Source organism: Pongo abelii, chromosome 11, assembly GCF_028885655.2.
Source record: "Pongo abelii isolate AG06213 chromosome 11, NHGRI_mPonAbe1-v2.0_pri, whole genome shotgun sequence".
Lineage (NCBI taxonomy): Eukaryota > Metazoa > Chordata > Mammalia > Primates > Hominidae > Pongo > Pongo abelii.
The window spans coordinates 134,662,490-134,689,333 of record NC_071996.2 but is presented as its reverse complement, the minus strand read 5'-3'; the positions used below and the strand labels follow the sequence as shown (position 1 = coordinate 134,689,333).

Genomic DNA, 26,844 nt, shown 5'->3' with positions numbered 1-26,844 from the left:
CAGGACTACTAGCATAATAACCACTTGGGTGCATGGCAGGAATCAGAGCTTTCTGCAGAACCCTCTCTAACTTTCTTAAGACCTGGTGGCTGGGTCTAGTCAGTCATATTTACTGAGTGATTATTATACACGACACAGTGGGTTTAGACAATAACAAACATTTGGAAAAACTGGGTCTTGGTTTAGGCTCCCTCAGGACTTAGTTATGTGACTATCTGCCAATTGTCTGATACAGCGGTTCTAAATCTTTTTTGGATCAGAGTCTCCTTCCTCCTGCCCCTCTAAACACACAGATAACACATAATTTTGGGAGTCGAATCTTTAAATGTAACATGAGGGAATGTATCCCAAGGCTTTAAAATCTAGTTTATACAATTGTCATGTAAAGAAAATGAAAAAAAAACTTTGTTGCTCTTTAGTATTACTATACTTGTGGTTCATCATAAGGTATAATAGGCAGCAGTAAGTAAAAACTTTGCTTTAATCCTAAGTACGCAATTCAATTTTTAATGAAAAAAAAGTTGTAATTTTCTGCTTTAAAAAATGAAATGCACACCAAAATAAGCTAACTACATTATAATTTGTTGTTTCAATAAAATTTCTTGGCTTGTAACTAACAGTCATCTTGCCAATGTTACTATTTGTACAAGCCTTCCACAGAGCAGGAATTGTGCAAGGGCATATGCATAAGTCACTGCCATATCATTGGACCATAAACTGAACATATGAATTCCTTTCTTTCAACACACTGGCTTTTAAATACTATTTCTTTATGAATATTTTGTGCAACCTCAACATTAAATCACTAATAAATCAAGATGCTTTCAAGAATATGGTGTCTTTCTTTTCCCCCTCTAATCCATCTTTACTAAAGGAGGAAAAACAGCAATACACACAGATAGGCAGAAACACTATTCTAAATGGGGCTATCACAGAGGGAATTCTTCCCCCCTGACCCCAGGGAACTACCTGAAAGCAGTCCCCCATCCCCCAATACCATAAATTATGCAATCAAATTTTCCACATTTAGACACATCAAGGGGGTCAGCTTATCTAAAGTGCAATGGACAAACTGTGCCCTGGGAAAACCACCTTTGTGGCTATGTGCCTATAATGCTAGGTAAGAATTCAGAGGGAATTTTTGAGGCTATAAGCCTCAGGATAGTCCCTTAGTAGAATTATGAATTTATAATTCTCATTAGGTAAGTGCCACAGTGTTAGAGGATTAACTCAATACACAGCAATTAAGAATGTATCTGCCCCCGTTGATTGAGTCCAGGATTTCGCGACTAGCCTGGCTAACATGGTGAAACCCCGTCTCTACAAAAACTGCAAAAATTAGCCAGGTGTGGTGGCGCGCATCTGTGGTCTCAGCTACTGGGAGGCTGAGGTGGGCTTGAGCCCAGGAGGTGGAGGTTGCAGTGAGCTATGATCACGCCACTGCATTCCAGCCTGGGCGACACAGTGAGACACTGTCTCAAAAAAAGAATGTATCTGTCCCTATTTAATTCCCTTCTACTCTCTAACAACAGATTCCAAATAATCTGTGTAGTAACCTGAAATTCTAAGTGCCTATTGGAAATCTTTAACCAAGTATACCACAAACCTCAATCAACATTTAAAAACCCACAAAGAAAGGAATAAAAAAGGGCATCCCTCTCCAAGTTGCTTCTCTTCCCACCATGACAATTCATTGACACACCTAGGAAACTCGTGTCTTTATTCATCTGTTCCCTCACTCTCCACATACAATCTGCCGCCAAGTCAAGAGAACCCCTTAAATCTTATGTCTGTTTCCAATTGCCTTGTTTCAGTTCCTATCACCTCTCACTGGAAATAACACAGTGATTCCTTAAAGGATCTCTTTTCTTGACCTCTCTTCCATTTGTTGTGGTAGAGAGAACAGAGGCTTAGAATCAGAAAGACCTGGATTCCAATTCTAGTGCTGCCATTTATTAGCAGGGTGACAATCACTAAATTTCTCTGAGCCTTAATTGCCTTATCCATAAAACAATACCTGCTCCTCCTTATGTATGCTGGGGAGAGTTGGTGGAGTGGTAGAGTAAAATACTATACTATTATCACTGAAATCTAGATGCATCACCAAAAATTGGCTTTGGATCAGAACCAGAAATTTGGCTACTAATATTTGATGTCCAAAGGTTTATCAAAATATAAAACAAGCTGAATATTAAACCTAGAAAGCTGGTTATATTTAGGGTTCAGACCACCAGAATTTCGTCATCAGCTTGTTAGGGAACTAATGGCATGCAGAATACTTATCAATTTGCCCCTTGGCTGCAAGGGCAGGATATTCCAGGGAAAACTGACACACAGGAAAGAGCTTATCCTAAAATCTGTCTTAACATTTCATTTATTTTGTCATTTTTACTTGTTATAAAAGAGTAAATAAAAGATAACATATATACTATTCTTAAACCAACCACAAAACTCAAGTTCTTTTCTTTAGTAGAAAAGTCTTCTGAAAGGGGATAGAAGTTAGACTTAAGTTTTGTTTCCTAAAAGGCACTAACAATTCCATGAAGTTTAGAAAAAATTTTGCCTGAGAACATAAATACCAGGAGCCTAATGCAGAACTTTACCTAGTTGATTGCAATAAAGACTGAAATAGGCTGTGAAGGCTATAAACTCAAAAGCATATAAAAAACCTGACAGTGTCTCAATCTAACAACAGTTCCAACTCTGACACATTCTTTAGAAAAAACAAGTGTTAAGACAAGGAATGACAAATTCTTTATTAAATTAGTTTAGACATTCAATCTTTTCAAGAGTACAGTAAAACCATAATATTCTTATATGTTTACTTCAATGTTTCAGCAGGCAACTCTAAAAGGACAAAAAAACTTTCTAAGCAATGATTGGAATGCAAACATTCACTGAAAGCAAAACTCCTGCACATTAATCTTCATATATACACACATAGAGATATATGATATAAGCTTTTAAAGGAACAGTTAATAAATGATAAAACTGTATCACCATTTTGTAACATATAATGAATAGATCGCAGCATGATTATCAACGACTGCTAACATCATGAAAATGGAAATAACTGTGTGTACCACCAGCCCCACCACCCTAAAAAAATTTGAATGTGATCAAGCTTCTAGATTCAACTATCAGTTTACAGGAAATATGAAGGACCAAACAACACATTAAACTACACGTAAAGATGCACTCAGCAAAATTCATACCATGGGAAACAAAACAGAGATAACAACCGGTTTCTTCAACAAATAAACCGCAAGGAGGAAGAAAAGAAAGAAAAAGAGGGCAAGGCAAGAGATGAAGAGAGAACCTACAGGTTAAAAGAAAATACATTAAATCATTAGTAACAATCCACTAGGCTTTCTTTCAGTTATTTTCAATAATTCTGACACTCCCTAAATCTTTCTTCAGTATAAACATTTGCCTTCTAGATAACATCATGAAATAATTCCTCCGGTTTGTTATAATACCTTGGATCAGCATTTATAACAAAGTATTTAAATGACTAATCCTTAATCAGCAATAAAGCTTATTTCTATGTCTCCACAAACATATTTAGAAAAACTGGCCAAGCACAGTAGCTCATGCCTGTAATCCCAGCATTCTGGGAGGTCGAGGCAGGAGGATTGATTGCATGAACCCTGGAGTTCAAGACCAGCCTCGGCATTCCCGCGAAACCCCATCTCTACAAAAAATACAAAAATTAGCCGGGGATGGAGATGCACGCCTGTAGTCCCAGCTACTTGGGAGGATCACTTGAGCCCATTCGGAAGTCAAGGCTGCAGTGAGCTGAGATCACATCACTGCACTACAGCCTGGGCAACAGAGTGATGCCTTGTCTAAAAAACAAAACAAAACAAAACAACGTATTTAGAAAAGTAAATGTTGAGAAATGGTCAAGTCACAGGAAAAACACTGGACTTTATTTTAGGGGAGGGCAGTGGAGAGGAAAGAAATCAATACTTGGTAGACCATTTTATTAGCATAGAATGTGTTACCTATAACTTAGCTCTTTTACATGTTTTGATATGTTATTTAAAAGTATATTTACAGAAAAAAGTATATTTACTTAGACAATTATAAATTTGCCAGCTGCATGTGTACTCAACGACAGAGCTACATGTTGTGGGAATCTGAGCAACTTTTCTTGTTCTCCTTTATTTTATTCCTTGGCTAGTTCATACAACTTGTAATAATAATAAAAGAAACAACAGTGCCATTGGCCGGGTGCGGTGGCTCACCTGAGGTCAGGAGTTCAAGACCAGCCTGGCCAACACGGTGAAGCCCGTCTCTACTAAAAATATAAAAATTAGCTGGGCATGCTGGTGGGCGCCTGTAATCCCAGCTACTTGGGAGGCTGAGACAGGAGAATTGTTTAAACCCAGGAGACAGAGGTTGCAGTGAGCTGACACAGTGCCACTGCACTCCAGCCTGGGTGACAGAGTGAGACTCCGTCTCGAAAACAAACAAACAGTGCTATTACAGGTAAAAAACAAAAAAGTAGGGGAAAGATATTATGCTTTTTTGAATTTTGTGGCATAAAACATTTTCAGGGAAAAAGCTGAGAAAGAAAACAATTTTCTTTCCCAAACATATTTTTGTTCTTCGTACCTCCATATTCTAAGCTACTGCTATTTGTAGCTTTTAACTCTATCAGTTTAGTATACAGTGCATACAAATAACTTACCACAAGGAAAAGCAAAAAACAAAAGCACACAGACTGTGCCATAAATGTTACAAATTCAGTGAAAGAGAATTTATTTGTTGTCATCTTCCTGGACTTCAGAAAACTAAAAATTGGTATACTTTTAGGCAAGCTTTTGGCACATTTCCAAAAAGACTAATACTTTTCAGGTGCTGCTAAAATGGGCGAGGGAGGGAATTTTAAAGATGTAAGAAGAAGAGTCACAAGCCTTATACAAAGAAATTGCTGTGTCACCATAACAAATAGAGCTCTTAAAAATCTCAGATTGCATTCCTGGACCTACAGAAATCTGTAATATTCAAAGTTGCAGCATTATTAGCACACTTGTTTTCATTTCTAATCAGCAAACTAAGAAAAGTCTTATAGTATGAGTGAGCTGCCATCAACTTATTGCTATTTATTGAGAACTTTATTGGTATTTCTTTGATTTTTATAATAATGAATATAAATGTACTTTGATTCTCAGAAAGTTTAAATCACTTCTGATATTTAAACAAGTATTCTAATGATAAAAGTCTATTTCTAATAGCTGATTACTGTGATTACTGAGGACATGCAGAGTTGAGCAAATCTACTCCAAAAGATATTTGGGTTATGATCATCAACTATAATTCCAGGTATAGCAGTCTTTTGATTAAAGGACATCACCATTTTATGACATCAGGTTGTACTCTAGAGTTTCAATGACAAAAAAAACTTATTCTTTTGTTCTGGCAATAACCTGGCAAAAATTGTCTAGATCAACTTTTACACAGGAATCCAGTAAAAAACTTAACAGGGGAGGGCTGAAAGAAGAAGGTGCTGTATTGTGGTAAGACAGCACTGTGGCATCTTAAACTGTCTGCCTACCACACCCCCACTCCTAGACTAGCCCTGACAGTAGAGATGGCAGCTTATCACACTCTTGGTATAGGCTGCTAATGCCAGAGGAAGCACCACAGACTTCATATACATATGAGATGGGATCAAGAACCTAAGTAGAAGCCAATTGTGGAAAGGAATGATAACATGATCCCAAAGAAGGATAGGATGGATGAAAAGAAAGACATTTTGAGAAGACAGTGAAGGAAGCTTGTTTCTGATTTGTCAAAGTCTTTCATTAAAATAACAGGCAGTCACGAGAGAATAAAGGAGTCTAACGAGAACAGATTAAGTTTGAAGTAGCTATTCTTACAGTTTCAGCTCTTTCACTGATCTTGTCAAAGAGAATGAACATGAGAGGAATGAATAAAAAGAAAGCTGAGAAATATTTGAACTCCACTGTAGGTCCTGTTGAAGTGAGCTAGTCTTAGCTCCATATCTGTACTATAGTTACCAATATACTTGTTTGCATCCTCCATAAAATTATAAATTACATGAGGACAGAAAATGTTTACCTTATTCATTAATATATCACCATGAGCATATGGCACTTAGTAAATACTTCACAAATGAATACGTAGCAGATACAATCCCTGTCATGTTAAACATTCCTTAATGGTTACTGTTTAATAGGTATTATGACTGAGAGGTAAAAAAGTGTTCTTGGCTGATATTTAAGCTGTCTTCCTAGACCTATAAAGAATATTAGACTGCCCTTTTCGGTCAAAGACAGAATCTGCTCAATAAATTAAAAAGACATCAGGGAGAAAATTCAATTGTCTTACAAAAAAATGTGCCAATTAGGTTTTTTTGGTTATTACTGGATTAGAGGCTGAGTCTGACCTTGAAGTTACTTTAGTAAGAGTTACTTTATCCAAAGTTTTTGGGAAAGGAAATATTCTACACAAATGAAGCTTCCAGATATTAAAAACTTCACTCTACCATTAAGAATCATACTTTTACATTTCTTATATTTGGATAGAAATATTTAACAAATTCATTTCACATTTATTTGCTGAATGAACATGATCTAGCCTTAAGTACACAGAAGTCATCACTGTGCTATCCATCATTATGCCACATAAAATGTTGTCAAAGGGCGTGGGGTGCGGTGGCTCATGCCCGTAACCCCAGCACTTTGGGAGGCCGAGGCAGGCAATCACTTGAGGTCAGGAGTTCGAGACTATCCTGGTCAACATGGCGAAACCCCGTCTCTGCTAAAAATACAAAAATTAGCCAGGCGTGGTGGCAGGCGCCTGTAATCCCAGCTACTTGGGAGGCTGAGGCAGGAGAATTGCTTGAACCTGGGAGGCAGAGGTTGCAGTGAGCTGAGATTGTGCTACTGCACTCCAGCCTGGGCGACAGAGCAAGGCTCTGTCACAAAAAACAAAACAAAAACAAAAACAAAAAAAGTTACAAGTTTGTACTTGAGTAGACCTACATGTTTATACATTTAAATTCTTGTGGTTTTTTTTTTGTTGTTGTTGTTGTTTCAGTTGACCCTATTTGCTATTATCAAAGTGCTTGTCCACCTTTTAACTTGTTACTCAAATCTGGAGTAGGCAGGGAAACATGTTTATTAAAATTGTCTCACGTGAATTTATCACTCAACATTCTTTTGTACTATCTACATCTACCACCATATACAAATGTTATTTTCATTAAAGAAGGGAGAGGCAAAGTTTTGTGTGTGTGCGCGTGTATGTGTGTAGAGAGTAAAAAGATATGGAGTGGGGACTTAGAGGCTACTTTCTACTTAAAGTGCTTAGGGTTTTAGAGCACAGGTTTAGTTATTTGCTGAGACTCAACTATCCCTTCATATAATTATTTATTTATTATTATTTTGCTTTTTCTTGATTCTCAGCTATGCTTCCCATAACTTGAGATTGCCAAATAAGTAGCTGTTCTAACTAGTTATGTTCCTTAGCCATTAAACAGACTTAAGCAAAAATAAAAAGAATCCAAGTACCAATCTTTTATAAGTTGAGGCAAAAAATGAGTGAATGTGAGTGAAAGGATTAATACAGGCAAAATAACAACAATGACTGCATTTTTATAATATACTTAATATTTAAAAAATTTTATCTATAAACAAATCAATAAAGGCTTATTTCATACAAGTCTTTTCATTGGATATAATGGTGCTGCTATTTTCAATCTGACATTGTTTTGCAGATCCATTACTTGTTTTGCAGATCCCTACCCACCTTCATAAGCACAGATGTCAAAGTGTAACTCACAACTAAGCAGTGTTTAAAAATATTTTCTTTCCCTTTTTTTTTTTTTTTTTTTTTATCTTGGAGACAAGATCTCATTCTGTCACCCCAAGCTGGAGTGCAGTGGTGTGATCTCGGCTCACTGCAGCCTCGACCTCCCCCAGGTTCATGCAATCCTCCTGCCTCAGGTCTCCCCTGACCCCCAATCCTCAACCCCTCCGCCGCCGCCCAGTAGCTGGGACTACAGGCGTGCACCACCACCCCTGGCTAATTTTTGTGTTTTTTTTTTGTAGAGATGGGGTTTTGCCATGTTGCCCAAGCTGGTCTCTTCTAGACTCAAGCAATCCACCTGTCTTGGTCTCCCAAAGTGCTGGGATTAGAGGCATGAGCCACCGCACCTTGCCTTAAAATATTTTCATATTCCTGAATAGAAATTCTGGTACATTAAAAAACATCTGATTTCTCTTGAATATTATTTCATCTAGAATTCTTCACAAGTATTTTTTCTAATATAGTAAATTTTGAGTTTTTAAAAAAGCAGCAAATACTGAATAAAATCTGAAGTGCTCAGTAGAGCTAAAATGAACTAAGTATTTTCCAGTAACATTCAACATCAGCAAAGGAATACAAATTTGAAACAAGAAAAGGGCACAAATGTCATCACTGATTTATAAGTAATTAATTTAAAAATATGCATCTATAATGATCTTTTAAAAGGAAACCTTGAGAATGCTGAGGTTCTAATACTAAGCTAGTCTTATAGTTACAGAAAACTTAAATAGCATAACTATTAAGATTTAAACACCAATTTTCTGAAATAAGGCAAAAACGTATTTTCATTACTTGTATTTTCTCCAATGTAAAATCTATGGGGAAAAAAGCTGTGAACCACTCCTAAACCCAGAGATCATCTGTTTAAAAATAACCAGTAAAAAAGTTTCTGCTAAAACCTATGTATACATGTAGAATTCAGGCCTTTCTGTGCTCTTCTATATAAGGTTGCAACCAGAGCAAATTAATGGTGTTCCACAGCAAAGGCACAAAAGCTAGATAAGAATCTTGTTTCACTGCTAGAAATCAGAACTGTAGAAATCACTATAGGCTTTTAAAAGGGCAGAATGTTCAAAGAATGAAACCTCTAAAATAGCTAGATTATATCTTATTTTTTCTCAAATGTGAAAAACAGCTCAGGCGTAATCCCAAACAAAACTATCTGAAGCTAAAATGATCAAGTTTATTACAGTCCCCCCAAATATTAAAGAGAGCTCTTAAAAATAAAACTTGAATAAGGGCCATGAACTGGTTCAACACGCTTAACAGTGGTTTTATGAATTACAATGAATGCTGCTACTCTCTAAAAATGAATGTATCAAAGAGGAAATAACCTCCTTGGCATGCTTGCAGCTATATAACGTATTTGTTTCACTGCTTTCAACCGCCTGTGCTGGCGGCTCAGAATAAGTCAATGGGAGGAGGATTTCAGTCACAACAGCAAGCAAGTCTAGTGAACAGATAAGATGACATGCTCGGCAAAATAACAACGAAACCAGAGGTAAGCATTTAATAAACACATATGGAATTAATCTAAAGGTTTTTTTTTTAATCTTCAAGAATTCTGCTATCATAATCTTTCATTTCTATTCAGCAGTTTAAAAATCAAAATGAAAAATTTACTAATGCTAAAGGAGAGTTTTTAAAAACTTGATTTGTACATTTGATGAACAAATAAATGGTCTAATCTTCCTTTTGGTTTCCCTTTCTTCTCAAGGCAACTGGGAAGGTTAAAAAAATAAACACTACTTAAAACAAAAAAAGAATTGATTTGAATTTGGCAAATTTAGTGATTAAATTTAGAACACAATTGTTGCAAAGACATCCCATGAGAGATGAAATTACTAAAAACAATTATTTGGATCCTGGTAATACCTATTTTTTTTCCTTCTCTCAAACTAAAGGAAATCTAAAATGACATTTATATCAGTACTCACAAACCTGATAAGACAAAGCTAATTACATATAAGGATCCCTAGCTGGTAAATCATTTATTTAGACCCTTGTTGGGCTTTGAGTGTTTCTAGGTGGGTGGCCAGCGCATACTAAAAGTTCTATTCTGAACTATTGTGTTTCGACTTTTCTATTCTTCTGTAAGTAAAGGTAAAAAGACATTCAAGGGTCAGGAAACACCTAACTTTTTGTTATAACCATTGAAAAAATTAATGTGTCTTCTGTTTCATTAACTGAGCAACATCAGAAATACAGTATATTTGGAGAATTGGCTGCATTGTCACAAATGCACAACAGACTTACTAAGAAGGGAAGGGCTATGAAGTTCAAGTGTTTTTACCACTTTCAGAAATGAATAAAATAATGCAGTCTATGTATTTTGTATCTAGGGGGAACTCTCTGGCATGCAAGTTCAAACACGACTCTACAACTACGGCAGAAAAAGAGAGAGAGAGAAACTAAAAAAAAAATATATATATATCCTATTTTTTTCACAGCTATCAGTTTCTTTCACTGAGCTTTCCTAAATTTAAGCCTCTAGAAAATAATAAATACTTGGAGATCTTACCTACAAACATGGACAGATGTGTGTATGCGCTCATTTTAGAGAACCTGAATTTTTTTTTTTTAAAGGAAGGTGTCAACTTTGGCTTTTGAGTGTTTGGCATGGGTACAATGCCTTAAAAAAACAGATGAGCAGCTTAGCTACTAACCATGCTGACCACTGTTTGGAACGGGATTGAATCACAGAAAAACAGCAAATGGCTCTCTCTTACAGAGTGTCTGAACTTCAAAGCACAATTCCTGAGCACATTTTGCAGAGCACCTTTGTTCACATTATCTCTTCTAACTGGTCTGGATTACAGACAGAATCAATACCAGAGGAAATGAAACAGATTGTTGAGGAACAGGGAAATAAACTGCACTGGGCAGCTCTTCTGATACTCATGGTGATAATACCCACAATTGGTGGAAATACCCTTGTTATTCTGGCTGTCTCGCTGGAGAAAAAGCTGCAGTATGCTACTAATTACTTTCTCATGTCCTTGGCGGTGGCTGATTTGCTGGTTGGATTGTTTGTGATGCCAATTGCCCTCTTGACAATAATGTTTGGTAAGTATTTCACTTTGTTTGTGCCATCAAACCACAGAACTATGATATACTATTAGAGAATGGACACTCATTTAATCTTTACTTATCTTGAAATAAAAGATGAACTTGGACTATTTAAAGAAACGGCAAGTAAACAGCCCCTTGTTTTACATCATTCTCTATGGTTGATCATCAGTTTTAAGGAGCAAAAAATATTTTTTGTAAACTATTTTTCTCCCTCCTAAGCTATCTAATAAAATCATTTAAAAAGTCATTCAAGTTAGTGATATTTATAGATTCTGAATATATTATCTATAAATTACAGTGAATAGGCCTATACTTTAACTTTTCTACACTGATCTTTTTTTCCTCAAAGCAATAACTAGGACACTTCCAGGACAGATATGCGCCGGGTTAACGATAAGGTCTTTGAATTACTAAATCCCAATTTAAATTGCTAAACTTCAGTTTAAAATTGGAATTGTTCAAAAATTCTTATTATAGCTCTTAATAGTTTGTATATTATAAACTTGAACACAATTCCTACATATGTGTCATGTTAAGAAAAATTATGTTTAGTTGCTGAAGGAAATGGTTTGGCTCAGAGTGTCCACAGAGATGATCTATCTATTTAATTTTTTATGATATATAGGCATCTGTGTTCCTGATAGGCCTCTAAGTTAGTAAGTGGATTAAAACCTAGTTATTGTGATAATAAAAGGTATAGTTTGACACTGAAATCTTAGTTTGTTATAATAAAAAAAATAGATAGAAGTAGTTCCAGATTTCTGCATATCATCTCTAGTTATAAAATTTGGGTAAACACAAATAATTCTGCTGATGAATTATGAGGGCTCCTAGACTCTTGGAATCAGCATTAAAAGGATATTTAACTTATTCAATGCTTGGTATAAACTGATATTCCATTCATAAACTGCCTAAGCAAAATGATTACTTGTGGCAGATACAGTTTCTTAGAATTACATTTACTTATATGAAGATAAAAATATTTTAAGTTATAGAAGTAAAATTTATTAAACTAGAATCCATATTAGAAGGTAAAAAACCCCTGCTATTCCAACTATTATACCCAGGTTTTACACATTACAATTTTATAAGTAATAACAGAAAGATATCTAAAACTATTATCAGATAGTAACAGGTTTACACCTTCCATTTTAAATCAACATTTACCTGGGCTTTAAAATAAATCAAGAAAATTATGTGGCAGGACAAGCAGTAATGAGTAAAGTTCTACTGCTTTAATTAGACTTTCTAATAATTAACAAATTAAAATAAATTTGTAATCTTTTAAGTAATCTAATGCTGCATGAAACCATGAAAAATAATTAAGAAACCTTACTATAATAGAGAACATAAAGAACCCTAATTCTGAATAAAGCTTAAAAGAAAGTATTATGTAGAAATATATATGCATATTTGATAAATACTGTACAGGCATATGATTCCAGCTCTCATCTCCATGTGCATAATAGTAGCTTAAGATGTAAAATCATACTCTTCAAACTGTGCTTTGCTAGGCATACAGAAAATGTCAAAATGTTTATTTCAGACTACCATAAAATTTAATATGTCATTCAATATATGAAATTGAAAGAATTATGCAGAAGTGAATTTTAGCTTTAAAATCTTTGAGCCCATAAATATCAAACATCTATTATATGCAAAGTACCATGGTAGATACTTAAATTATCAGCTAAATAGTTAAGGAATCTTAAAAGGCAAAGTACCATAGAATTAAAGTGAGCTAACAAACAAAATACAAAAACAGGTAACAAAGATAATTCCATGTATTCTAGAAAAAAATAGGTATCCAGCAGCTGAAAACTTTAAGTGTATATTTAAAATGCTGGTACCCAACATATCCTTAGCAATACAAGTTAGCAGAAAACCCAACATATGTTAACATAAAATATGTGAAATGTCTTCATATTTATGTCTTAAATAATTGATAGATATTTTAATAGTATTTCATTCTTCCAAATGTTTGTTAACTTTAAATTTATTTTTATTTATTTATTTTAATAGAGATGGAGTCTGGCAATGTTGCCTGGGCTGGCCTCAAACTCCTGGGTTCAAGTGATCCTCTGGCTTCAGCCTCTCAAGTAGCTAGGATTACAGGCACATTCCACCATGCCTGGCTCATGTTTGTTAATTTCTAATTACAAAATAAAATATTTTATAGCCCCAAACACTTTTACTATCAGAATTAAGTTGTATAGTGGGGTTTGTAGATTTTTAAAAAATGAACAAATCTGTGAGCCACTATCTAATACATTATTGCATTATTTAAAGCATAATTCAATTTCTATGAAAAAATGTAGGAAAAAAACACATGTTGCCCTCTAACAAACTTCAAAGGATGAATTCATAAATTTGGAACTGCATGTATTACAAATGGAAACCTGACTTCAAATACTAAGATATTTTTATAACCTTTTGCAAGTTAATAAACACTAAGATTTTTCTAAACTAATGCATTTATAAGAAGTTCTGATAACTTTAAAAGGCAGAATTAGACTTTACACTCTTATTGTAGTGGTAATCTTCAGGACTTCTAATGTTTGTACAAACAAGTGTTCTTGGTTCTATGATAAAAGATTAACTATCACTATGAGCAATAATTTTAGCTATCGCAGGGGAATTCAATGAAAGTAACACAAAAACTATACTAGCTCGTAGTCTAATAAAATGAAATTTAAAAAATAAGAGCAGTAAAATACAAAAGTGGACCTTGTGTCCTTATACTGAGATATTTTATTCAACCACTGATCTGTATAATATTTAACAATATACGGTTTGAATTCATATTTTCCCAAGATTATGACAACTCAGGCACAACATTGTCTTTCAAATGAGTTGTGCTAGGTCAATTTTTCTGTCAATTCTTCCTATCTGGGAGCACTGGACTTGATCTTTACAGTTCTAGTTTTTTATTGTCTTGTCCATAATTCCTAAAATCCATGATCACAAATCAACAGCTTATAACATAAGGCTTGAAAATACCTACGTTAGAAATACTTGAGCAAGAAAACAACACCTTATGCTGATATAAAAAAGACAGGATGTTCACCATTTAAGAGCTTCTCTGAACCTTTCTTTCATTTTATAAGTGATTTAAAAAGTAACAGGGGAGGCTGAAACGGATGGATCACTTGAGGTCAGGAGTTCGAGACCAGCCTGGCCAACATGGCGAAACCCCGTCCCTACTAAAAATACAAAAATTAGCTGGGCGTGGTGGTATGCGCCTGTAGTCCCAGCTACTCGGGAGACTGAGGCAGGAGAATAGCTTGAACCCAGGAGGCAGAGTTGCAGTGAGCCGAGATGGTGCCACTGCACTCCAGCCTGGGTGATGGAATGAGGCTCTGTTTCAGGAAAAAAAAAAAAAAAAAAGTAACACGGGACAATATGGCATCTGGCCATCCATTGGGCGTTATTGGTTTATTTATAAGTTTGTTTTTTTTTTTTTTTGAGACAGAGTCTCGTTCTGTTGCCCAGACTGCAGGGCAGTGGCATGATCTCAGTTCACTGCAACCTCCACCCACAGGTTCAAACGATTCTCCTGCCTCAGCCTCCCGAGTAGCTGGAACTACAGGCGCAGGCCACCACACCTGGCTAAGTTTTGTATTTTTGGTAGAGAAGGGGTTTTGCCACATTGGCCAGGCTGGTCTTGAACTCCTGACCTCAGGTGATCCACCTGCCTCGGCCTCCCAAAGTGTTGGGATTACAGACATGAGCCACCAAACCTGGCTATAACTTAAGTTTCAATTGATGCCTCATGATCTGTAAGTTCAAACAGTATCCATGGTATAGGCTGAAAGACGGCTGTTTGAAGCAAGACATCCCAAGGTCTGAATCCTGGTTCTCCTGTGTTGGATCAGGCAAGTCATTTATTATTTTAGAGTTCAATCACTTATTATTTCAGAGTTCAATCACCTTGTCAAGCAGGGCCCGGCATCTTATAAGCACTAATAGCAATTGGTAGAGTACTGCATGCAAATTAAATATGATTTAGTTGAGATGCAAGTCTAATCAGAGATGAAACAAATGTATAGCAGTAAGAGAAAAATTGCAGTTATTCATTTATGCAGTAAAATGTTAGCCTACCCAATTCTGAAATGGAGGAGAAAAGCAATGAATTAAAGGTACATCTTTTTGTAAAGTGGAAATTTTAAAAACCAGGAAAAAATTATGTAAGCATTAAAATGCTTAAAACATTTAAAACACTATCATATTAGACACTGAACCCCAGGATAACTCATATGCTCAAATGTAGTGAAAAAAGTAAAAAACAAAACAGAAACTTTTAAACAATAACTTGAACTGAACTATGTCTTTCTTTTCTGGAAGATAAAGACAGAAGCATTAGAATTTCTGAGATAAATGCATATTTGAAAATTATGTTCTTTTTGGACATAAGAACTATTTATGATTTGTCCTGCTGCAATAAGTTCATGAACTGAGTACCTCTGTAAACTATAGGAACAGCCCACTTGGAATGCCTTTAAAAATAGTCTTTTACATCCTCCAAAGGGAAACATTTTATGTCCCAGATTTATGGACTGATGCTAATTATTTTCCGGACAAATGGTGTAACCTGACTTTCCAAACTAAAAAGCTGTCCAAAGGTTAAGCAGGTTTCAAATAAAATAAGTCTGCCTCATCAAGATACGGGGTTGCTAGTAAAAATCCTCAGGTTTTTGTACTAATTCAAAAGAAAGCAAAAACAAACAAAAAAATACCCAAACCAACAAAAAACCCAGGCATGCAATGCATACAGGTTATTTTCCTGTACCGTACATAAAATAAACAGCAGTTAAAATTCAATGTTAGTAAAAAACATACTTTTATGACAAATTTAATTCAAAGTTAAACAGAGTTAAACTGTTCTCAGCCCATCCTCCCTCACCCCCTGAAAGTACAGCTTTAAGTTTTAAGCTGAATCAGATGCATGCACTTTTGCTACAGCAGGTAGAGAGACAAACACTCTTATTTCAAACTGATGATATGGCTTGTTTCTATGTAGGAGTGTTTTCATGGCTGAGTTAGTTGGCTAGTTTCTGTTAAACAATAGTAATAAGCACTAACATTTATTGAGTGTCTTCTTTATGCCAGGAACTGTTCTAAACACTTCACATGTATTTAATCATCATCCATATAAACTCTATTAAAGAAATCCTATAAAACAGGTACTATTATCCCCATTTTACAGAAGACAGAGAAGCAGAGGGATAAGTAATCTGTTCAAGATTACAAAGTAAGTGGCTGAGACATGATTTAAACCCAGGAGGACTGATTCTAGAATTCACACTCTTAACCTTTATTATTCTGCTTTCTCAAATGTCAATGAGAAATTCGACCAGCCAAAACTGTCATATTTGGCATACAGAACCAACATTTATACCTTAAATAACCCCATGTAACTGTTCAGAGGATCACAGAATTTTTTCCCCCCCTAGGGACAAGTTAGAACTCAGTATTCTTTTCAGTTAAAGTTATATTTCATATTAAGTGGAAAAGAATACTCGAGCGTCAACCTATACTTGCACAAATCCTTCAGATGACTGCAAGATCTCTTTTCTGTGGAAGGTATTAGACCTAGGCCCATACCTATGAAGTTGTTGAACCTTGTCTGGGAGACAAATAAAAATTTATATAACTGAATGACAACTCCTACCATCCCTCATGTATGGCAGAATTTAAAGCAGTCTTCATTTTAAACAATAAAATATTTGTGCTACTGATATTCTTTAGATAATTAAACAATTGTCTATAAGACAAGACCCATCTAGGACTTGTTTTGTTGCTTTAATATTCAGTCTGTAATTATTTCAGGCATTGACAGAAATGCTATTATTCTTTCTTAATTTTAATGAAAGAGTCTAATTTAGAGCCCCAGAATAACAGTAATTTAGTTGAAGAACCTAGTAACTTATTTCCCTCAGACTGACTCTTAGATACACATTTCTTTCTTTCCATTTAAGTATGTAACTGTTTCACTTCATTATTTCAAATTTTCAATGTCTTAAGTCTTTGTGGAAGTACATTGGACAGAATACATTATAACAAATAAATGTAATTAGAAATTCTTAAAACCAAAACTCCTAAAATAAACGTTTTGAAATAAAGTATTTCACCATACCAACTTAACCTTTAATTTAGTTATTCTAAACAGAAAAAAACTTTTCTGACTTTGAGCTAACTAAATTAATACTAACTAAAAAATGATTTTAGAATGAAAGTCTCTAGACTAGGAAAAGCCCCTTTATAAAACGTCTAGAACTGTTTTAAATTTCTATAAATTCTTAGATTACCCAAATCTATTAGGCATTTAAAAAAGCCTCTTTTTCTTTTTTGTGTTGTATATAAGGTTTCTATTAATTTAATGCAGTTATCTTTTTCTTTTATGTTAGTTTCATAAAAACTATCCACCAGTGTTTCACGAAACTTGAAATCAGAAAGGCTTGGAATTGTAAAGATTCATCTCTCTTAATCTTAAATTTCAGTCTTATTCTTTCTTAAAGAAAATTCTGTATCACATCTCAATATTTCTGTTAACAATAAAGCACTAACTGTAATAAGAAAATTCTAGTGAATTTTAAGTGGGAATGAGTTTATAAATTCTGTTTAAAGTGAGGCTAACAGGGCTTCATAGGGTTACTTAAATCAGCACTAAAAAAACTTCCTTCTTAGTCCACAATCAGGAGTATGTGGATCAGATGGTCAAATTCCAAAGACACGTACTTTTTATATGAATTTTCTTATGGCTTCCTGCTTATGGCTACTAGATTTATGACTAGAATTTTCCAAACCTTAATCTTCAGAAGTATAATCCATAACTAGAATAGCTAAATAGACAGGTTTAAATAGTTGGCAAACCATTTTAAAAGATGTTACAGAGAGAGTAAGGACTTCAAGGAAGGAAATCTAAGAGACAACACAACAATTACCTGCCTTTTAAATCCTTAACTGCAATCAATATCTCTGATTATAGCTCTAGACGAGTATTTTTCTACCACCCTACTTACAGTCCTAAATCTAGAACTTCAGCTCAAGATGTACCCTCATTTTTAGTAGTTTCCACTGCAAACTCTAAAATGATTCTTTTTTTTTCTTTTATTATTATTATTATAATACTTTAGGTTTTATGGTACATGTGCGCAATGTGCAGGTAAGTTACCTATGTATACATGTGCCATGCTGGTGCGCTGCACCCACTAACCCGTCATCTAGCATTAGGTATATCTCCCAATGCTATCCCTCCCCCCTCCCCCCACCCCACAACAGTCCCCGAAGTGTGATGTTCCCCTTCCTGTGTCCATGTGTTCTCATTGTTCAATTCCCACCTATGAGTGAGAATATGCGGTGATTCTTTTCACTATACTTAGACTGTTAGTTTGCTTTGAAGCTGCCTGTGTCCAAGGTCCTTTTCCACTAAATGACAAAAAATCTGAATGCTATGGCTAAGAGTGAGAAAATCCAATTGATTAGATTTTCTCCAAACAACAGTTTCTCCGACTTAATTTATTCTGAGAGGCCTCCCATTAGTTCCTTTCCATGAGACATTCCAAGTGCCTATAACCAACCCTACAACAGGAAACTTAGGTGCATCTTTTAAGACTCAGACACAAACCTTACCAGAAAGTCTTCCAAAGCACTGCTTCTCAAATGTTAATTTGCATACAAATCACCTGGAAACCTTGTTTAACTGCAGAGTCTGATACAGTAGGTCTGAGATGAAACCCAAGAGCCTGCATCTCTAAGTACCCAGGTGATGCCGATCCTCACTCTCCATCTTAAGAGCAAACTCTGAGTGGCAGTTCTCAATAACACTTTCAAATAATATTTAAATTTCAACAAATAAATGCCTCCCCTCCTTACCTCTATATTCAGACTTAATTATACCTGAATTTACTCATCTGCAAGATCAATGGTAATCTCTAAGGTTCCTTCCAGCTCAATAAATCTAAAATTTACCACCTCTATCCCTTCCTACCCCCAATTCAACAAGCAGGCAAAGTTTATTTACAGTAACACACTGAAAAGTATGAATGACCCTTTCCACTTGATGCTTTAATCCCTTCTTAAGAAGCTGCTGAACATGGAACTAAGTCCCAATCATTTATTCTTTTTGAATAAAAGTTTGCGCTGATTTTGTTATTTTGTTCCTAGGAGAAATATTTTAATATTCTTATTCAGAATGCCACATACCAACTCTGGAAACAGAAGGCACCAAAAAGTAGATGTGTCAGCCTTGCTACCTTTTGGATACTTTGTCAAGTGCCCAAATATTTTTCACTGACATCCTTCCTAACTTAAAAGAAATCTTCTACTTGATGCTTGAAAATAACATAGCCAAATCTATCTGAAAACTCTGCCCCTAAATTATGCTATTTTTTTTTTTTTGGTCTGAGATTTTAATCTCTCTCCACCCCCAGGCTCCTTAAATTTTAAACAGTTCACAATAGAAGAGTCTCTTGTTGTTCTGTAATCCTGAGATGATTATTCTGGTTTTCCTTCAATTATGACAATTACTTTATACCTGTCAAAGTCAGATATACCTGCAATAGCCAGAAGAAAAGTAGATTACATTTTATCAGTGGACATATAACAATCAAATCCTAAAAGAGACTTAGATAATCTCACATGCATGACATCTGTTCTCTACAGGAGTTAAACTGGATTCTAATGGAAATATTCTAGGGGGAATTCTAAAATTTTAGTTGTTTTGAAACTGTAAACATGTAAGTGGTGGGTGTAATATATAATGCATAATATATTAAATTCACATATGTATGAACATCTGTGTAAGTAAATTTATTAGAAAACTATGCAGAATATTCAATATCACATCCACACCTAAAATTTTTTTAAGGTTAATATTTCTAAAGTGCTTAAGACCATATGAGGTATGCAGTGTTTTATAAGAGTTTGTTAAATAAATTAAGTACTATGTCTAACCCTGAGATTTTCTTTTCAAACCGAAAGTCTGTACTAATTATTATATCTCCAGTTTTTGGAGTGAATGATGGAATATAGAAGGGGAAACAATCTACTTTTCTTCCGGATAACCTGAAGCCATTCCTTTTGCAATCTTTATTTGAGAACTATTTCTGTCAAAAAAATCACTCCACTATTTCACCAAACTAGAGTATGCTATAAACAAGGATCTTGCTGCTAGTTATTGCTAGAAGTGAGCCCAAAACCCAGGTGTCACAGAGACTCCCATTCTAATATGCTTTTTGTCATACTGTTTCCTCTACATGGTAAAATGTTTTCTTTTTATACAACAGCAACTTAAAAATAAATTTTATTTAAATACCAAGGTTAAGTTCCAGTCACAATACTACATAAATTTTAAAAAGATCACAAATGGAATCGACAAAAGAGCAAAGGTCATAATAATGCTAAAAAGTTAAAACTGCTGCTGACTTAGAAAAAAGGTATAATTATTATACAAAATAAAAAATGTATTTAAAAGTTACCATCCACAGAAATATTGAATTTAATGTTGTCTCCATTATCTGAAGTTAAACATTATGTTGTTAAAGTTATAAAATTTCAGATGAGCAACAAAAAAGACAAAAGATGTATCACCTGAAAAACTGTAGATTGAAGGTTGCCATTTTATAGGAGAAAATGTTTGTCTTGTTTTTGTTTCTTTCAGAGGCTATGTGGCCCCTCCCACTTGTTCTATGTCCTGCCTGGTTATTTCTTGACGTTCTCTTTTCAACCGCATCCATCATGCATCTCTGTGCGATTTCAGTGGATCGTTACATAGCCATCAAAAAGCCAATCCAGGCCAATCAATATAACTCACGGGCTACGGCATTCATCAAGATTACAGTGGTGTGGTTAATTTCAATAGGTATGTAGAGAATGCCAGAGTGTGGGTGGTAAACAAAGTCTTTGGTTCCACTTGGCTAGGAGAATACCAGGTCTGGTAGGCAATGAAACTCAGCATGAGAGGTCAAGCCAGCCTACTGATATATTAACATAAGCTCCTTATGTCACTGCATTTATCGTACGGCTTCTAAACCATACTGTTGGTAAAAAGTGTGACAAGTAACAAAACTCACGTCCTCAGAAAGAACCATCTGCACAGTGTTTACTGAGATTTCTTTCTGCTTAGATTTCTATATGCAGAAAGGTTAAGTTTGAGAACAGTCTTCATATTTCCCAACAGATAATTATGGTCTAGCTAGCATTTGGAATCCTGTAATTACATTAAAATAACAAGAAATGAAATGCACCTTAAATCACATTTTAAAAGATTAATAAGAGAAAAAACATTAACAACTCAAACATTTTGTAGGCAGGTATCAAAGAACACAAATTCATCTTGGAAGCCAACATTTCAGTACATATGTATACAGATTAAAGGCAGTTAAGCGTCTGCTTAAGTGGGTTTTTTTGGTTTTTTTCTTTTTTGGAGACAGAGTCTTGCTCTGTCACCCAGGCTAGAGTGCAATGGCACAATCATGGTTCACTGCTGCCTTGACTTCCCAGGCTCAAGCAATCCTCTCACCTCAGCCTCCCAAGTAGCTGGGACTACAGGTGCAGCCCCCATGCCTGGAAAATTTTTTTATTTTTGGCAGAGATAGGGTTTTGTCATGTTGCCCAGGCTGGTCTCAAACTCTTGAGCTCTGGTGATCCCCCTGCCCCAGCCTCCCAAAGTGCTGGGATTACAGGCATGAGTCACTGCACTTAAGTGTTTTGAGTATGTTTAATTAAAAGTTTTAAGAGAGATGCAAATAAAACATACTGATGTTCAGAAATTATTTATAAAAGAAGTCCTTTTTCTTCTAAATCATCTTATGGCCCTGTACTCATCTATAATACTCAAAGCTATACTTCTTATCATGAAGTATGCGTAAATCATTCAAAGCTCTTACATATTAGTATTAGAAAAACAAATAGATTTGCAAAAATTACAATGGTTTGACCAGCAGATTTGCTTCTTCCTTGTAAAAATATTTCAAAGAGGCAAATATTTCAAAAAGGTCTCTTAAAAAATTAAGAGACCTGGAATACTTAAATTACTCCTCCCTAATCTGAGTAGGAGCACTGGGGCAAAAACAGCAAGAAAGCAAAACAATGAAATTGACCTTTATATTCCTGAAATGATGATATAAGGGCTTGACCTCTTTGAAAAAGTTTGGAGGTAAAAGCAAGCTGTGTTACTCCTCTGGTGTGGGAAGAAAACAGGGTCAAGAAAAAGTCTATTCAGAATGAAGAGATTTAAAAACAGTGAGAAAAGGCTAGTTGAGGGGGTAGATACCGACAGAGCAGAACCAGCCCCCCAAAAGCAGCTACAGAAAGGGAATGGGAGACAATGAGTGAAAATGAAAATTTGAAGTGGAGAGGAGGAGAACTATAATAAAGTCATCTATGCCAGATGACTCACATTTGGTAAGCTCACTGGAGGGAGAGGGCAAGGGAGAGTGTGAGGTATGTGTATATCGGGGTGGGGTGGGAGAGTAGGACACAGAAAGGGAAAAAAAGTTGAAGAAACGGATCCTTAAGAATAATTAAAATATTTGAAACTGTGAAATGTGATCAAGCTAATAAGGTAAGCAGCCTGCTGGTATAAATGGCATCTAAATTAAGGCTGGATACCATCAATTTATAAATTGACCACATTTTTATTGAGTGTTTATAATGTGCTAGGTACTAAGAATACACAGATGATCAAGAAAAAGAATCTTTGCACTCAAGAAAGGCAGACATATAAACAAATTACACTAACACAAAGTGATGAGTGATGCAGGAGAAAAAAGAATAAAAGGAAGACTCATAATATATAGATTTAGAAATCCACTTCTTCCTTTTATAGGTAAGAAAAAAGAAACCTAGAGGTTTTAATCAGTTGGCTTAAGAACTCTTACAGCTTTTCAGCACCAAGGCCAAGATCAATGCTCTTTCACTTCACTGCACTTTGTCTTGCAGAACCGATCACAAATCAGTAACTTTGAAAAAATGAAAATGCAGATGACAATAAGCTCAGTTTTGAAATTCTACAAAATGCTGAAGAGAGCTCACTCTCTTCTTTTGAATTTACATTTATTCTAGGTAATACCTGGCAACAGAAAGTATAATAATATAACAGGGTAAGGGCATAAAAAGTACCAGTGAAAACTTTTACAGTTATTGACCAACAAGCTGGATAGGAAAGTAGTGTGAGTCTTGATATTAACAGAATGTAAAAATTGAGACGAATGAAGTCTCATTAATAGAATGAGTTAATAGAATGTGAAAACTGAGACGAATGAATGAACTAGAGATAAAAATAACAGGAAACAGAAGTTCTCTAGGAGAGAGGGGTAGCAGGACAAGGAAGGGAAGTATTAGAGTTCATAATCTTAGGGCTTGTTCTAAGTAGACTTGTAGATGGCTTTAGTGCAAATAATAATAATTAGAGTCAAAGAGTTCAAGAAATATAAAATTAAGGTCTTAGAAGGGTCATGAATGGGATGAAGTTGTGGAAAATGCTGGCACTGGAACAGTGGAGAGAAGACTATAGCAGGTACTGAAGCCATTGACGAAGATGAACAAATGTCATGGAGGTTAACAGAAAAGCAAGATGGAGAAGAAAGTATTAAGTAGATAAAATAAACTTCAAAAGGCAAGTGTTTTGGGGGAGAAATAAACAGTGGAATGGTGATCTGAAAGTAACAGGGTAAAGCAGGGGTCAGCAAACTTTTTCTATAAAGGGTAAGACAGCAAATATTTTGGGCTTGCAGGGCGTGTATGGTTTCTGTCACAGCTCCTCCACTCTGCTGCAGTAGAACAAAAGCAGCCACAGACAATATGTTATTAACAAATGGGAGTGGCAGTGTGCCAATAAAACTTTTACAAAAATAGAATGGGGGCCAATGGTCCTCAAACTGTGGTAGAACAAATATACAGAATCCTCTTTCTGGTGGTGTCCATGAGGAAAAGGAGAGAAAGTAATGGCCTCTGCTAGAAAGGGTTTGAGGAACATATTCTTGTCAATGGCTCTTCAGCTACCATAAAAAGGGTGTGTAGATGAGGAGTGCTCTTGGATTCACAAAACAACACAAGGATTCCAGAGGTTTCTAAAGATCAATTAATTCAGATGTTTAAAAAATATCTGCTGTTTCAAAGGAAAAAGATTCAGGTTAACCCCTGTATTATTTGTCTTTCTAATAAGCTACTTCACTAAGCAACATCATATTTAAATACTTACTTCATGGTATTTAAAGATCAGAAAATTAACATGAGGTATATTTCTTTCCTACGTCATAAAAGAACTTATTTTTTTTTTTTGAGACGAAGTCTTACTTTGTCGCTGAGTGTGGAGGGCAGTGGTGTGATCTCAGCTCACTGCAACCTTGGCCTCCTGGGTTCAAGTGATTCTCCCACCTTAGCCTCCTGAGTAACTGGGACTACAGGCATGTGCCACCATGCCTGGCTAATTTTCATATTTTTAGTAGAGATGGGGTTTCGCCATGTTGGCCAGGCTGGTCTCAAACTCCTGACCTCAAATGATCCACCCCCACTTGGCCTCCCAAAGTGCTGGAATTACAGGCATGAGCGCCACTGTGCCCAGGCTTCTACAGAAGAAGAAAGATTAAGAACTCATAATCTTTCAACATCATGATTCACACACACTCAAATTTGAAGTAGCAATATGGAAAGGATTAAAAGACATTCACACATATCAAAAGGTAAAACTGTTAAATGAAACTGTAACCTCAAAGATAAAACCTAGTAAAGATACTGAATAAATGTACTCTGAAGTGCCTCTAGATCAACTACACTGGATAATAAGAAAAAAGCAGGTTGTCTTCTGAATTTCTCTTCCTTAATCTGAGATAGCTTAAAAAACAAAAATAGACTATGAGAAATGTAGAATAAATGAAGACATTCTCCACTATATCATGGATATACTATAGCTTTAGGGGAGCTTTCATTATAAATCTGAAATTACTAACCAATCTCTGTTTAAAAACAGATTTGCTCACTTAGGTTCTGTTTGTCAAATCTTCACTGATGAATGCTTTGACAAATCCTGCATTGTGGGTCCCAGGAATTATAATGCACCAACAAGCAGAAAGTTATAAGGATGCAATCCAAAAGGATCTAATCAAAGAGTTACAGGTCATAAAATGACTCAATTTATCTTGTTTTCCTCTTCCTTAGGCATTGCCATTCCAGTCCCTATTAAAGGGATAGAGACTGATGTGGACAACCCAAACAATATCACTTGTGTGCTGACAAAGGAACGTTTTGGCAATTTCATGCTCTTTGGCTCACTGGCTGCCTTCTTCACACCTCTTGCAATTATGATTGTCACCTACTTTCTCACTATCCACGCTTTACAGAAGAAGGCTTACTTGGTCAAAAACAAGCCACCTCAACGCCTAACATGGTTGACTGTGTCTACAGTTTTCCAAAGGGATGAAACACCTTGCTCGTCACCGGAAAAGGTGGCAATGCTGGATGGTTCTCGAAAGGACAAGGCTCTGCCCAACTCAGGTGATGAAACACTTATGCGAAGAACATCCACAATTGGGAAAAAGTCAGTGCAGACCATTTCCAACGAACAGAGAGCCTCAAAGGTCCTAGGGATTGTGTTTTTCCTCTTTTTGCTTATGTGGTGTCCCTTCTTTATTACAAATATAACTTTAGTTTTATGTGATTCCTGTAACCAAACTACTCTCCAAATGCTCCTGGAGATATTTGTGTGGATAGGCTATGTTTCCTCAGGAGTGAATCCTTTGGTCTACACCCTCTTCAATAAGACATTTCGGGATGCATTTGGCCGATATATCACCTGCAATTACCGGGCCACAAAGTCAGTAAAAACTCTCAGAAAACGCTCCAGTAAGATCTACTTCCGGAATCCAATGGCAGAGAACTCTAAGTTTTTCAAGAAACATGGAATTCGAAATGGGATTAATCCTGCCATGTACCAGAGTCCAATGAGGCTCCGAAGTTCAACCATTCAGTCTTCATCAATCATTCTACTAGATACACTTCTCCTCACTGAAAATGAAGGTGACAAAACTGAAGAGCAAGTTAGTTATGTATAGCAGAACTGGCAGTTGTCATCAAACATAATGATGAGTAAGATGATGAATGAGATGTAAATGTGCCAAGAATATATTATATAAAGAATTTTATGTCATATATCAAATCATCTCTTTAACCTAAGAGTTAAGTATTAAGAATACCTAATTTTCCTAATTTGGACAAGATTATTCCATGAGGAAAATAATTTTGTATAGCTACAAATGAAAACAATCCAGCACTCTGGTTAAATGTTAAGGTATTCGAATGAAATAAAGTCAAATCAATAAATTTCAGGCTTTAAAAAGAACCACCGTCATCATAAAATTTATTTGGTTCCTAATTATATGCAAAGGTGTGCTAAGAATGAAATAAAACAAAACAAACATTAGCCTTGCCTTCCAGGTCTTAAAAGCATAAGACATGATACAGAACAAAAGGAACACAGAGCTAAAAATAAGTGCACAAAACAGTGATCACATCTGGAGGTGAGTTAAGATTGCCATTTATAGTCTGATTTAGTTGAATGCAGTCATAATTTTCCTTTGATCAGGAAACTGTTTTGATGGAAGGGATAGGGAGGATAGTAGCTGGATATCATACAAAATAACAGGAACTTGGAACTAGACCTGTTTGTTAAATGACTGATATTGAGCTTCTACTCAGCACAGGTAGGTCTATTGGAGAAGGAGGAAAAAGCAAATAAAATCGCTCTTGGGTACCTGAATCACACTAGGTTTCTTAGAGATATTAATTAACGTGCACAAGCATGGGACCTTAATCAGGGATACAAACTTTAAGTGAGATCATGCCTGCCTATCTATGCTTGTCCAGTGACTCAAGTGAACTTCCAGCACAAAATTTTTATTCATCCTTTCAGTATATTATTTTGCACTGTTA

At 35.5% G+C, this 26,844-nt stretch overlaps 2 protein-coding genes across 2 annotated transcripts in view; one reads left to right on the top strand and one right to left on the bottom strand.

The window, feature by feature from the left end:
• PSMD1 (proteasome 26S subunit, non-ATPase 1) overlaps window positions 1-26,844 on the bottom strand; it is a gene marked incomplete at its 5' end in the record, with an annotated part of 115,477 nt that overhangs the window by 38,134 nt on the left and 50,499 nt on the right.
• Window positions 9,229-26,286, top strand: HTR2B (5-hydroxytryptamine receptor 2B). Its single transcript, XM_024243110.3, has 4 exons — window positions 9,229-9,343; window positions 10,185-10,908; window positions 20,576-20,776; window positions 25,075-26,286. Exons 2-4 carry the CDS (start codon window positions 10,557-10,559, stop codon window positions 25,965-25,967), a joined length of 1,446 nt encoding a protein of 481 aa, XP_024098878.2. The 5' UTR covers window positions 9,229-9,343; window positions 10,185-10,556; the 3' UTR covers window positions 25,968-26,286.